We start from the raw sequence: 15359 nt of genomic DNA, 5'->3' as shown, positions 1-15359 counted from the left end.
TCAAGCGTCACGGTTGCGTTCCAGCGACTTGGACTGAGTCACGCGGGGTGAAGTCATGTGAAATAAAGAGGAGGCACATTCATTGATGCCCATTTTGCGCTTTTGTTGCGTTAGCAACTTTTCAGATCACCCTAACAACGATGTTTGCGATTTCTTAGCAACACATGTAAGTAGGTGGTATTAAAATGACATTGGAAACTTTGAGCCGAAAACAAACGCACGCATTTTCCCTCTGTACAACTTTTATAGTCAATTTTCACGTTCTACTGGCAGATAATTTTTGCTTAAATTAAGTAATACAGTTTACATTTGGCCCTGTCTTTTGCTAAAACCAGTTTTAGCAACTTTTGAAAAGTGACTCAAAAGCTAAAACACTTAACTTTCCTTCCAAATGTCCTGTTCTATTCGCTTAGGTGTGCTTGAAATGATTAGGGTACTTATTTCTTTTTTTTTCAAACCCAGTTTTTGCGGTGTAGAAACGCATGCATTTGCAGTGGCAACGTTGGATGACGCAAATGCATGCATTTCCTTTTGAACGACTTGTTTCAGAAATACAGTCAAATTATAGTCTTCATTTTGCTTAAAGTAATAGACTCCCATCCTCACGCCATCGCCATTAATAGGAGTCATCACAAAAATAAATACTCATGTATGTACATATCTGAAAATAACATTCCTATTACTCTAAGCGGATATGATTTCATGACTTTTTTAAATCAATCAAATTGTCACTATCAGTGAGAAAATGAATCACCTCCCGCCATCAATTTCCTCAAGCTCGGTAACCTTTAAGGAAGAGAAAATGACAAATGCATACATGAGCAGTTCTTGTCCAATTATCCTTTCAGAGCTCTACGGTTTCCTCTCCCCCGAAGCCCCTCTTCCTCTTCAAACTCTTCTGCGTGCCTGCTAGACCCAATCCCTACTCATCTACCTAAGGATGTCCCGCCACAATGACTGACACTGCTGTGCTTACACTGGCCGGAAAAAAGTATGTGAACCCTTTGGAATTTCTTACATTTTTTTGCATAAATTGGTCATAAAATGTGGTCTGATCATCTAAATCACAAGAATACACAGCCTGCTTAATTATTACCAAACCTTTTCATATTTGTTAGAGTGCATAATGTAAACATTTACAGCACAGAAGGAAAAAGTGAACCTTTGGATTTGATAACTCTTTCACCCTCCCTTGCTGCAATAAACTCAACCAAATATTTCCTGTAGTTGAAGATCAGACATGCTGGAACAAATGCGTGGGAAATGCATTGTATTTGTGTGTGTGGCTGACAAGTAACGTCATCGGGTGACGCTTTTGTACAAGTTGCTGCCTTAGGTTCCCACCAGTTTATGTACAACATAGTTTTGAGACAGATATGTTTTGCTACCACTCCTCCCTTTCTCCGGACAAGATAACTCACCCGTAACGTGAGGTGAAGTGTGGTTGTTACCACGGTTCATGCTGTGACCAAGCAGACCTTGTATCACCGGACCTTCTTTGTTCAATGTGAAAAAACGACGAGCATTTCTGAGATACCCAGCATTGCCGTGGATGTGAATTTTTCTCTTCACCATACTGACCCAAAACATTACGGTGCACGACGATCAGGATGAATTTTGGACCATTCCTCTTTACAAAACTGTTACAGTTGAGGAAATTTCCTGGGATGTCCTGTGTGACTAGGTCTCTTGAGGTCATGCCACAGCATCTCTATCGGGTTAAGGTCAGGACTTTGACTGGGCCACTCCAGAACATGTATTTTCATCTTCTGACGCTATTCTGTTGTTGATTTGCTTCTGTGTTTTGGATCATTGTCGTGTTTAAACACCCATCCTCTTTTGAGCTTCAACTGTTGGACAGATGGCCTCGAGTTCTTCTGCAAAATATATTGATAAACTTATGAATTAAATTTTACATTGTCGATAGCAAACTGTCCAGGCCCCAAGGGAGAAAAGCACACCCATACCATGATGCTCCCACAACTTCACAGTTGGGATAAGGTTGGTGTGCTGTGCCATTTTTCCTCCACACATGGCATTGTGTGTTCCTCCCAAGCAATTCAACTTTGGGCGCGTCTGTCCACAGAATATTTTGCCAGTAATGCTGTGGAACATCCAAGTGCTCTTCAGCAAATTTCAAGCATGCAGCAATGTTTTTTTTTTTTTTTTTTGAACAGCAACAGCTTCCTCCGTGAAGTGGGCGCTCCTCATTCATTATAACTTGACCCATTACTACCAATGTAGCGTGCAATTGGCCTTCAAACTATGCCTACAACACATATTCCCTGAAGTGTAATGTGTTTTGTTATTTGGGCTACAGTGTCTCTGCCGTCTGGCCCCACACGTTGCGTTTTGAAGCAGCGGCGAACCGGACGATATCCACCGCTCCGTGGCCCCTTGCCAGCCTGACAGCAATTGAAGTAGCAGTCAGCCTCCAAGTTACGAGCCCATGCATGTTATGGGGCGAGGATAAGGATGGAAAATATACAATCATCCAAGGGTGCCGGTGTGCGTCGTGCTACTGTGGCCGCTTATGGTGAACCCTTCGGCAGCCACAGAAGCACATTGTCCCGCTGAATTTCAGAGGAGGGAAAACTGTCCTGGCGGCGTGGCTGCTGGTCATTAAACAGTAACCTTGTACCACCTATGATCAGAGACTGTTTTTCTGCAACCCATGAGAGACAGTGCAATGTGGGTGCTTGCGGGTTGTATAGATTATAGGTCTCATTAAAGGTGTAAAACGTTTTGAAATGATTTATCTTTGTCATTTTTATGTAGGACAGAAACCTGGCATTTTAATAGGGGTGTGTAGACTTTTTATATCAAGTGTAGCAGCTCTACAATCATGGGAAAGAATATTTGACCGCCCTTGTTTCTTCAGGTTTTTTTTTTTTTTTTTAAAAGCCTAGAACAACTAAAGCTAGGGCTGATATCTAGCCATTTTCCATTGTTTTATTGATATTAAAATCACTGCAAATACAATTAAATTTAACCATGTCAAATAGGACAAAGTATTATGGAATCCGCTGCATTTTTGTCATGTTCATTGCATTCTTCGTGTATTATACTTTTATTGGTACCAGGCGTTAAAATGAACAAGAGATTGAAGAAACAAAGGTGGTCCAATAATTTCTTTCCATAACTGTAGATTGCTTTGCACTGAACTCAAACCGCACTGTCAAACAGTAACCTTGTACCACCTATGACCAAGATGTATCATTCAACTGTCACAAAAAGTGTTGAGAGCATTTCTTTCCACTTGCACGTCAGAAAAATCAGAATTTCTTGTTGATGCTGAAAAATTACTACAAGTGAAATGTGTGTGTTCGTTGTTTTTAGCTACCTTTAAATAAAAAATACAAAATCCACAGGAGAGGCAGCTCTGTTCAAAAGGAAGTGCATTCCACTGTTTGTGAGCAACAGACTGTAATGGCCCTGGTGGTTAAGCATGTCTGCTGCACAGTTCTGAGGTTCGAGGTTTAAATCTCAGCTTCAGCTTTTGCAGGTTATCCCCATGGTTGTGTGGGTTTTCTTCAGGTACACCAGCTTCCTGCCACATTCCAAAAACATGCATGTTTGTTTTATTAAGGACTCCAAATTGTCCTTAGGTGTGAATGTGAGTGTGAATGGTTGGCTTTCTATATTGTATAGATTAAATTGTCAGTCTAAAAGGTGGTAAACAGACAACAGTGACCCAATAGTACAACAAAATGGCAAGCTCCACCAAGTAGTGAGAAGCCTGATGATTGAAGGTTCTTTAAGTGAATAAAAATTTTGTACTGGATCCTATAATTAGCAAAGACCCAGTGAAAGACAAAAGCCGAGTGGCGACATTCTGGCCTAATTGGCAACGGTCTAATGAAGTGTTGTTGAAATAGGTGGAGAGAGAATTCCAACTGTCAAGACGTCAGGAGACAACAGGGTGACAAGAGCTTTTCTAGTTCAGAATGAGATAACCTAAAATAAAATTAAAATAAATAGCAATAACAACAAATCAAGTTCAGAAATATTTTCAGGTTGGAAAAAGCAGGAACTGGTTAAGAGTTCTGTGTTAAAAAGCATGGCCTGATCGAATGTGACCCCGAGGTTACGTTTAAACAGCATATACAGTACTCCTTATAAACAACACTGGATCCTTTTAGATCCTAGAAATCATCTCTTACAGGAAGCTAATGTAACAGCAAGAAAATATACTATAGAGTTAGTTTTGTTGCTTTGGGAGGGTTGTACACCATTAGAAGTGCCTGAACATTACTACATGCAAATCTTCATTTGCACTACAGTCGAACAATGGCACAGTGAGTTTTTCATTCGACGTCCTCATTCAAATAAGTTTAATCATTTACTGTATCACACTGAACATACAGTAACAGTCAAAAGTTTGGACACACTTTTTAGTGCTATTGAATGATAAACCAAGTACTGGTAATGTAAAACTTACTCTTCCCAAGACAGCAGCTTTCTTTTTTACTTGTATTGCTCGACAAAAAAGCCTGCAATAACTACTGTTTCAGTAAGTGTCATGAAATCAGCTTAACTCGGTGCCCAACAATAGATGGGCACTTGTGACCCACTTCATTACGTACAGCTGCACATAATGAGAACAAATTTGTTACGGTTTGCTCTTGTATTAGAAGTGAAGTTAGCAAAAGGGTGAAAATCAAGGGTTTTCTTTTTGTTTGGCTGTTTAGCCAAATGAGACGTGGCCACTTGACATGAAAAGTGAATTAAAAAAAAAAAAAAAAAAAAAAAAGTTAAAATCAGCTAACAAAATATAAGTTATGTTGATCCAATATACATGGGATGGTGCAAAAGTAAAACTGCAACCTAAGAGCGCTGGCTGTCGTCCTGATCTTCTTGTGTACACGCTGTCCCTCGTGATTCATAGAAATCTTCGGGAGTTTGGCCAAACACGGCGCCGGTCCGCCTGAGCAGGAACACACCGGCGTGTAAACCACCAACATTGACCCAAACAGTGTGCTGCTTCCTCCACAGTCCCCCCATTCTGGACAGAGCCTGCAGAGCACATAAATCTCCATGAGTGCAAAACTCAAGTATAAAACACTATCAGACAAATACAGCTGGTAAGAATGAGGGAGTATTTACAGAGCAGTGAGAAATGCCAGCAATAAAGGACTTCATTTTGAAGATATGGTATCAAAACTGAAGTAAGAAAATCTAATGTCCAAACTTAATTTGTCTTAATTGCATACTTGAAGTCCATAAAACAAGGGAAACATTTTAAAGTGGAACCTCTACCGTCCAATGTCCCAAGTTGCACAAAATGTAATTTGATGGGAATTTTCTTGAAAAATATGCCTTTGTGCCAGTTTAATGGGACATTATGTCATCTTCTGTCACTAAATAAAAAAATATTTGTTCATGGCTATGGACTATTTTAATTGGGAACATCTACATAGTAGACCTTTAATTTCTTACATAGTCTCTCTAGGTCAGTGCTTCATTAACGTGTTTTCAACAAGTATCACCTAAATAATACTTTGCTCTTTAAGTATCACAGTCATGACCAACATTAAAATACAAAATCATAGTAGGCCTAAGTGTTCACCCAAAAAAGGTTTTAGTCCTAAAAGGTATATTGAATATTATTGAAAGCGACTGTAACATTATGCAGTTTGAGCATTAACGCTGCACTTAAAAATATAGGGGGAACGAAACTGTACTTAATGATTCAATTAAAATGTATAGCACATAAAAATTAAATACAAGTTGTCCCCAAATAAATGTATGCAAATTTATTATACTGTTACTTAAAAGTTAAATATAACTGAACTTAGGTAGCGATCGTTTTGTGCACCACTAGTGGTACCATATTTAGGGAATCACTGCTCCAGAACATCACTCACACACTTCAGTTGATAAGTCTCACATTAAGTCTTATACTTTGTGAAGTGACAACTCACCTGTTAGCAGGAACAACATGTTAATTTTTCATATCATTTATTTAGCATTAAATAGCTTCCTTGATAGAGTTTGCATGTTTTTTTCCCCCTGCAATTACATTGGTTTTCTCCTTTGATCCCAAGCCCTGAGTTAAAAACATATATATATTATGTATGTGTGTGTGTGGGGGGGGGGGGGGGGGGGGGAGAGAGAGAGAGAGAGAGAGAGCGAGAGAGAGCGAGAGAGAGAGAGAGAGAGAGAGATGGGTTCCATCAGGAAGGGCTTCTGGTGTAAAAACCGCGCCAAACAAATCCTAAGAGTAACTCGCTGTGGCCACCTCTGATGGGACAAGTTGGAAGTCACAACATTGCTTATAAAGTTTAATGTGTTAGTGTAATTATTATTATATTATTATTAATGAAATTATTTTCATTGTCATTACTGAAGTCGGAACAAATTGGAGGTTGACCAGCATCCAGAAACAGGCATTACTCAAGCTCAGCTGTTCCATTGTAATGTATATTTGATAGCCATAACTTGGCAGCACATCCAGCGCTTGCAAGAATACTCAGTTTTCCAGCTGTCTAGTGACGATACATGAATCAGAGTGAGCAGATAGCCTCGAATCCACATCAGATACATCTTTAGTTCCATATAAATAGTCAATGACACAGCATCTTGTGTGGCAGCAATGTAGCGTAAATGATTTATGTTTTGGAAGTGAATTAAATCTGCATCAACACCACCCGAGGTGTGAGCGGCGCCCCAGAAGAGGCTGCAATCCCCTTGAGCAGACTGTTCAGGTGTGCTTGTGGCAGAGACAGATGGATGTGCCGCAATCTATGCCGCGAGCTCCCACTGCTGTGGAATTTCCCGCAAGAGGTCATCTCTGTTTCCTTTTGCCACCTGAGTGGCGTTCTGACTCACACATCGGTCACTTCCTTTATGGGACGTCACATATGCGAGAAGAAACCCACAGCCTCTCTGTCATCAGTGACAAACTCTCCATGACGAGGACAATACCTTGGAAAAGCATTTCTTGTCCTGTGTCAAGAGCACAGCCTTCCCAGACGCCGGCCTGCACACACGTGCCATTTCTCTCAGGCAGGACGGGTAAAGGTCCCAGTTCTTCTTTCTGGATCCCATCCTTCAAAATTAAACATCTCAAGAACCTTGTACATACTTAAGCTTTGCCATTTACTAGCTTTAAAACATGGTCTTGATTTGGTACCTCTTTCCAAAGGGCATGTCAGTGATGATGATATCAACTGAGCTGGACCTCATGGGTAAACTGGCCAAATCCCAGCGAACAGTGTCAATGGGCAGCCCAGGTGCACTGTTTTAAAAACAGGCAGTTCATTAAGTATGTCAAACAACAGTCAAACACTTTCAAAATCAAGTTTCAAGCTTACAAGCTGTGGGCAATGACTTATTTACTCAAATATAGATAATCAAAGTGAATGTTTTACTTTATACTATAAATGAGTAAACATTTACTGTGCAACAACTGACGGAGAGGAAATGAAATGTGAGTCCACTTCATCTAACCTTGAAACGTAGCATCAAGAATTTAAAAAGGTATTTCACACACCGGTCATTCGCAGGCTCATTAACTACAGAGTCCGACATGTTTACAGGCTTCCTTTTCCCACTGAACATGTCCTCTGATTTGTGGCAGCCAAGCTTGAAAATTTAATTCAATAAACAAAAGGTGCATTTTCACAACATCTCTAAAGATTAAAGAGTTCTAACGTTGTCTTGATTGACAATGTCAGAGGGTATGATTTTATTAATAGCAATAGTAACATGTATTAATTATCATCATCATATCTTGCAGTTGTGTAAACATGCCTACGTACAACATGAGGAAATACGTTTTACTGTATGAAGTTAGGCAACCCGGTGACCTAGTTGTTAGCACGTCTGCCTCACAGTCGAGAGGATCTGGGTTCAAATCTCAGCTCAAGCTTTCCTTTGTGGAGTTTGTGTGTTGTCCCTGTGCTTGCATGGGAATTATTTCTCCCAATTTCCAAAAACATGCATGTTAGGTTCATTGAAGGGTCCAAATTGCCCATAAATGTGAATGTTTAGTGAATGGTTGTTTGTCTTGCTGTGTCCTGAGAATGACTGGCAACTACTCCAGGATGTAGCTCACATCTCGCCTTAATTCAGCTGGGATGCTCCAGCTCACCCGTGACCCTATAGAGGACAAGTTCTATATAGAAACTGGATGAATGGATGCAGTTTACCATTATTCCTGTTAGGGACAGGGGTAGACTGTACTGCCATCCATCCATAGATCTGGTTTAAATAGATGTGAATGATGCTCACCCGCCCTTGTCTGCCTTCCTTTTCTGAATGTGACACACGTTGTTGACCGTGCGGTTTACGGCCATGTCATTGTTGTCTCCACAAATGTAAAAGGACGCAGGAAACTCTAAGGCCCCCTGGGGACGCACACATACACAAAGTTCAGATGACATGGAAGACATTAAGAGAAAGCTGTCAGCTCTGTGAAGAGGGCTTTGAAATGTTTTCTTACCTCCAAAGGTATTGCTCCAGTTCCACACATTGGATCAAGTATAATATCGGATGGCTGAGGTTTACACAACCTGTCAACACACAATCAGGTATGAATACAAACAACAAAAGCGATGCCTTTAGGCAATTTATAAGTCAATTCAAGCACCACTCTATATTCACTGTCATGCATCTGCCTGTTTGAAAACTTACAAACATGAAAGACTTCAATGACCCTAGATACACTCATGTACATGAGCTGTACATGTTATAGTTCACACCTTATACTGTATATTAAACATGAGATAATTATAGATAAGCTCGCCCTTTTATAAAATAAACAGCAACATAATGGTTCATCCAATCATAGCAGGAGCTGGCAGCGAGCACAAAGCTAACTTCCACCATCTTGTGGCACAAAGATGAACTGCTTGGAGTAAAATTGCATCATTTCATTCATACTGCTTTCATTGTTTTTTATTCTTCCTTTACATCTTACCAAAAAAAATGTAATTGTTTTTTTTTTTCACCTTATGAACCATAGTTATGAAACCAATTACATTTGGAGCTAAATACTATCGAACTCAAGTTAAAACGACAGGAAAACATTTAATATGGACTCATACAGCACTAGAGACCTAGCTTATCTAAATAGTGATATCTGTACCTGAGCATGCCATAGCATAAGGTGGAGCGCAGTGTGGTGGGTCCAAAGTGGCTGATGTTTCTTCTGTGAAGACTCTCTTCGGTGAGTGCGATGCCAATCACCACCTCAGTATTGTGTATATTCAATAAGACCTATAGAAGGGTGTGTTCGATCAATAGTCAATCAAATACCCTTGCACAATGTACTGATATTCAACAAAGAAGCTGTATCAAAAATTCTGCCGAATGCTCAGTTTTGATTGACACACATTAATTCATTATTGTGGTTGCAGTTTGCAGTGGAGGGCAATTACTTTGCATCACACGGAGAGGTTTTTCTAAAATCTTGCTCGTCTCATATGACTAAATAAGGTAACCAAAACATTTTCAACACTTCTCCAAATGATACGGTGCAATTCAATTTGATGGCCCAGAAAACATATCAGTTCTGCCCTACTTTAGGTTCCTTCACAACCCAGATACCCACATGGGATTAAAAAAAATAATAAAAATAGTTATTTGCTAAACTGCCGCGTGCCAAACGTTTGTTGGGGGGGGGGGGAGGCTTTGATTAATACAAATTAGAGCTGTATGACATAACGACATATATCTTAGTACAATATAAAAAAAAATCTACACTACGCCATAACTCGTTATCATTTATATTGTTATTTTGAGTGAAGTCTTGTGAATACTATCTGCATCTACTGTAGGTGTGAATGTGAATGGTTGTTTGTTGATATATGCCCTGCAATTGCCTCTGGCAACCAGTCCGGGATGTACCCCGCCTCTTGTCAGCAGAGAGCAAGTCCAGTCCACCTGCGACCCTCATGAGAACGATGTGTATAGCAATGTGTTGTTTTCAGGTCAACTCTGAAATGTTTAAGAGTTATAAGTCATAATGTGTGTTGCCATGTGTTGCTCTTTTTTTTGCCCCCTCTTTCTTTAATTAATTACAGTAAACCTTTGTTTATGGCAGGGATTAGATTCCGGACCACGCCCACAACAGACAAAATCCACGAAGTAGTAACCAAGTATTTATAGTATTATTAATATATATTTTCAACGTTTCGTGCAAACAATTCATAACCAAAAATTATTATATTTACACAACAAATGTATCTTCGTTCATCTATCTATGTCAGTGACCTATCGTGACAGGCATAACAATGAAATTCTCTTCCACTAGATGGCAGAAGGTACAATTAACCTGTGAATGTGTCATTAAGTATACATTTTGTGAGATTTGTTGGCCGTTGTGCTGTGAGATTGTAAAATATGCGCCTTTGTTCAATAAAGGTTCGGGGAAAACCTGTATTAGATCAAGACAATTAGACAAGCTATCTAGTAGACTTTACGCCGATCTGATCGGTGTGATCGGTATCGGCCGATAATTAGCATTTTATGCTGATCGGGGGTAGGGCCAAATGGACGCAAACTCTGGACAACACACGTCCATATAGCTGGGACATTGAGAAAGTTAGAGTAAGCATGTCATTAACGGTATTTATTGCAATAAAGTAATTTAATTGCAGTAAATTACCACCAATTATTTCTGTCATGTTGTAATGTTGCTCTTACCTAAACTTATTTCAGTGGCCAATCCTTGAATGCCCCCTAGAGGTCATTGATGTTTTAACTTTTGTCTAAAATGCTAGAGAATCATTTTGAGCTGGGATGGGCTCCAGCACGCCTGCAGCCCTAGTGAGGATAAGCGGTATAGAAAATGGATGGATGGATGGATACAGTACTCAGTATACAAGTATATACAATAAATGAACAAGTCATGTAAATGGACACATTGCTCCATCTTGTGATCGGATCGGTTTTTTAAACGGAGATCGGCCCCAAAAATCCTGATCGTGTAAAGCCTAATATTTAGTACTGTGAACTGGTGATTGTTTATACATGTAAGATAATACAAGTGTCATCAGCCGCAAAGGTCAAGTCAACACATCCAGATGAACTTGGTCTTTTCTTGCCACATCATGCAAACTGCTTATCTTGAGGGAAAATATATGCTTTCCTACTTCACTACTTCAACTAAGCAGTCTAAATTATTTGACCAGGCAGTGCTTTTCTTGGCTACTACAATCTTACCTCAATGTCAAACTTTGTCATGTCTGCTTTCCACTGGAAGAACTCCTGCACCGCTCCGCCAAAATCTCTTGCTGCCTCATTGGAGGAAAAGCTGTGCTTGTCACCGGCCCGGTTGCAGGTCACACGGAACTTGATTATTTTAGGGGTGACGTCGGGTTCTGCTTCCTCAGAACCCTGCGTGCTCGTCTCAGTGTCACGTGACTCCTCGGTCTTGTTTGGGTCATCAGCAATAGGCGGCTCCTCAGCTTGCGCCTTCGACTTGCCGTCAGCCGGAGTTGCCTTTCCGACCTCACTGCTGGGCTTAACTCTGGCGCCACTGGCTCCTTTACGTTGGCCTTTTCTCTTTTTGAAAGTGCGGTTTAGTTTCCACACCTCCAAGGCGTTAGTCCACGGAAGCTTGGAGGCAAGCTGCTGCAGCTCTGCCAATGTCTCCTCCTGGATAAAACATATGCAGAGCTTAACGGCAATCCAAAATAAAAGGGTAAATTAAAAATGTCTGGATCCAAGGGAGTAATGACATTTGAAAGACTGTACATGGAATTTTCCACAAAATTAAATTGTGTAAGAGAAATACAGTACAGTGGACGCCTGCTATTCGCGGGGAATAGGGACGAGGGATTTTTTTTAAACCCCCAAAATTCTTGAATAAGCGGGGACAAAACAGCCATTAAGTAAAAATGAGGGGGGCGGGGGTGACTCCACTGTATATACACAATGGAAATAATGACATATTATAAGACTTTTTAGCAAATGGCAGAAATGGATGTTATGTAATATGAAGTAAGAAAGGGACCCTCTTTATATTGGACTCATGCTTGTTCACTGGTCATACTTAAATTTTGTTTATTTTTGGATCCTGTTTTGGCTGGACTAATATAAGCTGCTCCCCTCTCCAACATCGTGCCTTTGCACCAATTTGCTACAGCACTATTTTTCAATGAGACGAAGCTTTGGCACCATCTTGGGGCATCTTAGGGTGTTTCAGTAAGAGTATAAAATCTGCAAATTGGCATTTTGTATTACATTTTTTTTTAGCAAATAATGGATCGGTTCCAAAATAAAATCTGAAGAGGTGCAGGTGTGTTAAATGAGTCAAAATGTTTTTTCTTAAAATATTGTAATGCTGTATTAAAGATAATTTGAAAAGAACAGCAATATCCTTCGAAAAAAAATAAACCAACTTAAATAATAAATTTTATTTACGCACATTTTATCAGGGCGGCACGGTACCGACTGGTTAGCGCATCTGCCTCACAGTTCTGAGGACCGGGGTTCAAATCCCAGTCCCGCCTGTGTGGAGTTTGCATGTTCTCTCCGTGCCTGCGTGGGTTTTCTCCGGGTACGCCGGTTTCCTCCCACATCCCAAAAACATGCATGGTATGTTAATTCAAGACTCTAAATTGCCCGTAGGTGTGAATGTGAGTGCAAATGGTTGTTTGTTTATATGTGCCCTGCGATTGGCTGGGAACTGTTTCAGGGTGTACCCCGCCTCCTGCCCGAAGTTAGCTGGGATAGGCTCCAGCACTCCCGCGACATGTGAGGATAAGCGGCTCAGAAAACGGATGGAACATTTTAACAGTAAGTTGCACATAAACAAAAAAACTGGCAAAAGCCAGACTCACTAGTAGCCCAGCCAGCAGACGAGGGCTTGCATGATCACTTGCATGCACCGATAAAATTGCCTGATTCCACCAAGACAAGGTATACATTATTTACCTTAGATTCCTTAAATTGGTACTGATCATATTCATCAACAACCACAAACAGGTTGTCCACAGACCTCAGCAGGTGAACCTATGGGTACAGTTGATTCACAGTTAGCTGTCAGAGGCCTTGTACAAACGGCAGAATTTTCCCATCAAGCTTCTATCTCACCTGGAAGAGCTTATCAGTAGTAATGGTGAAGTAAATACGACCGCGGTCTTTACTTATGCATGCTTCTACACCGATCTTCTCGTGGACCTCCTCTGCAGCTGTGTGTTCGAACCCTGTAGGTACAGTCGCCCCAATGGTGACACTGATGATGGTCTCGAGCCCAGTGTGGGCCTGCTCGACAGTCCCATCTTCTGGGGAGGACATGTCCGTAGGTTTCCTGTCACGAGACATGAGGCTAATGAAGGTGGAAAATTATGATCATTCAAATGCACCGGAAATTCCAGGATGTCGTCACTTCCCAATCCTGTAAAAATGCTAATTACTACTTTCCTATTAGTCAAGTTTTTGACTCAGTGATACAGTATGGCCCTGCTATTTCGTGTTTTTACCCAAGCATCTATGATGTTTTACAGTACACTTTATAATCGGTTAATCTTTTTTTTCAATTTATATCCCTTCAATCAAAAACATGACATTATTTTAAACTGACATTGCATAAAATACACAAACATAAATCGGTTATGATTCAGTTACTGGATTGGCCTGTAACATGTCAGAAAATAGGCAAACATTTTTGTTTTACAAAGTAAAAGCAGATATTTGCAAATGTCTTATTATCATTAAACACAGATAGTCAGTCTGTCTCATGGAGGGCTACAGATATCCGAGTAGATCTACTGCTGAGAGGCTGAAATTCCGAAGATTTGGACAATTTTAAGTTGATGTCTCGATACGATTATTCAATTATCAAAATAGTTTTTGATCAATTTAATAATTAATAAATTTACTGCACCTGTAGTATACCAACTCCTTCAAATGCCTTTGGATGTGGGAAAGGAGAGCCACAGTAGCCGATGCACTTTTCAGCTGTGTGAAACACAAAGCCCATAGTCACGCAGGAGCCGCAACCCACTTACGTCACACGATGATAACAACCTTTTCGTAAATAGGGTACAGTTTGAAGTTAACTCAGATTTTACAAAAAGGTCACACCGAAAATATGGAGCCCCATTGTCTCGTATTATGGCCAGAAATAGATGCATTTTTACCGGTTTCACAGATTAATAACTTTCTTAATATTAATATAAAATGACACATCACTGAAATCGTCTTTGAAAGATCTGTTGAAATGTAAATCAATTAATATCTGAAATTTCACACATGTACCAATTATATATAAGCTGCTATTATTATTATAATCTAAAATATATGCGTTTCGTTATAGAAGACTGTCAGAACACATTTTCAGTTCGGATCAATAACTCTACTTGACGGTAGCAAAAATAATACAATGGCAGTACTGCACTGTGGTGCAGTTCTCATTTCAACAAGAAGTAGCATTAGCTAGCTAATGCTAGCTTCCGGATTAAAGGAAGTTGTCACGAGTAAATCAGGACGCCGGCTCTTTGGCACAAAGCGCTGGCTTCACCAATAATCGTGCCAGTGCAATAAATTTACCGGCTGAGTCGTCAATGGTGAAAACAATCTTTCACGCGTGCTGCTGGCTAACTTGCCAACCAGACGCAGTCATACACGAGGAGACATGTTTGCGCGTTGCGATTAGTAGCACCAACTAGACAAACACTTCTGGTTTAAGACCTTCACGATAAAACATGCACCACCACGGAACTAAATAATCTATGATTATTATTTTTGTTATTGTAATTATTTAACATTTTCTAATGTACGTAATACACTCAATTAGTTATCACCACAGCATACGAGGTAGAAATTGTGTTTTCTACGCTTGTAGAAATGCAGAAATTTATGTTATTCTGAAAATGGAAACTGCAAATAGGAAGTTGTGTCTAACTGGTGCATGAACCATTTTCATTTTAATTGGCGACTGTTACTAAGTGCCTTTACTGTAAGCAATCGTCAGAGGGCGTCAGAATATAATTCTTGCCATTCTAAAAATTCTGACTATTTCTACAAAAAAATAACTAAAATAATGATCATTTAATACTTTCCATGCACAAAACCAATGCACCATGTCAAATGAGAATCTTTCTGTAATGTCCTCTTTTCTCCTTTTCAAGAATGCTACTTTTGAGCTCACGTGGTTTACAAGATCCTCAAAACATATTTAGCTTTCTGCGTCACCAGCATACTGCACTGCACCTGCTTCATGCGTATTGACTAATGTTATTGTTTTCTCAACTTTATTTTTATTCGAGGCCAGCATCATTCTCTCCAACTGTTTACTGTGAAATCTGAGATCTGGGTGTGTATTGACATGAAGGAATAAAAGGTTCTTCACAGCAGATGGCTGGTGTTGCATAACCTTAAGCATTTAATGAACACAGTTTCGGAAG

At 40.0% G+C, this 15359-nt stretch overlaps 1 protein-coding gene across 7 annotated transcripts; it reads right to left on the bottom strand.

Annotated features, from left to right (window-relative positions):
- Window positions 1-14: 14 nt before the first annotated feature.
- Window positions 15-14600, bottom strand: thumpd3 (THUMP domain containing 3). 7 transcript variants are annotated; one of them, XM_061688229.1, is made up of 12 exons: window positions 14503-14600; window positions 13838-13911; window positions 13045-13279; window positions 12886-12963; window positions 11170-11604; window positions 9092-9222; window positions 8447-8516; window positions 8236-8351; window positions 7136-7240; window positions 6928-7051; window positions 4828-5016; window positions 19-33 (listed from the first exon to the last, which is right to left on the bottom strand). In XM_061688229.1, exons 3-11 carry the CDS (start codon window positions 13273-13275, stop codon window positions 4828-4830), a joined length of 1479 nt encoding a protein of 492 aa, XP_061544213.1. In that variant the 5' UTR covers window positions 13276-13279; window positions 13838-13911; window positions 14503-14600; the 3' UTR covers window positions 19-33. The 7 variants fall into 7 exon arrangements, 5 of the variants coding, with proteins under 5 accessions (XP_061544213.1, XP_061544217.1, XP_061544212.1 ...); XM_061688228.1 differs by lacking the exon at window positions 19-33 and adding an exon at window positions 3471-3550; XR_009769335.1 differs by lacking the exons at window positions 6928-7051; window positions 7136-7240 and adding an exon at window positions 3344-3550 and having other exon boundaries at window positions 15-33.
- Between the last annotated feature and the right edge of the window lie 759 nt (window positions 14601-15359).

This window comes from Phycodurus eques, chromosome 10 (genome assembly GCF_024500275.1).
Source record: "Phycodurus eques isolate BA_2022a chromosome 10, UOR_Pequ_1.1, whole genome shotgun sequence".
Taxonomy (NCBI): Eukaryota; Metazoa; Chordata; class Actinopteri; order Syngnathiformes; family Syngnathidae; genus Phycodurus; species Phycodurus eques.
The sequence above is the reverse complement of the archived record's forward strand: the minus strand, read 5'-3'. Positions and strand labels throughout refer to the sequence as shown.

What these genes read in the sequence shown, in the direction of transcription:
- thumpd3 (XM_061688229.1), bottom strand. Translation starts at nt 13,275, where the DNA reads ATGTCTCGTGACAGGAAACCTACGGACATGTCCTCCCCAGAAGATGGG. An exon ending in TGACAAAGTTTGACATTGAG is followed by an intron (nt 9,223 to 11,169) that starts GTAAGATTGTAG and finishes ACCCTTCTATAG; the next exon opens with GTCTTATTGAATATACACAA. An exon ending in ACAAGAAATGCTTTTCCAAG is followed by an intron (nt 5,017 to 6,927) that starts GTATTGTCCTCG and finishes TGTGCTCTGCAG; the next exon opens with GCTCTGTCCAGAATGGGGGG.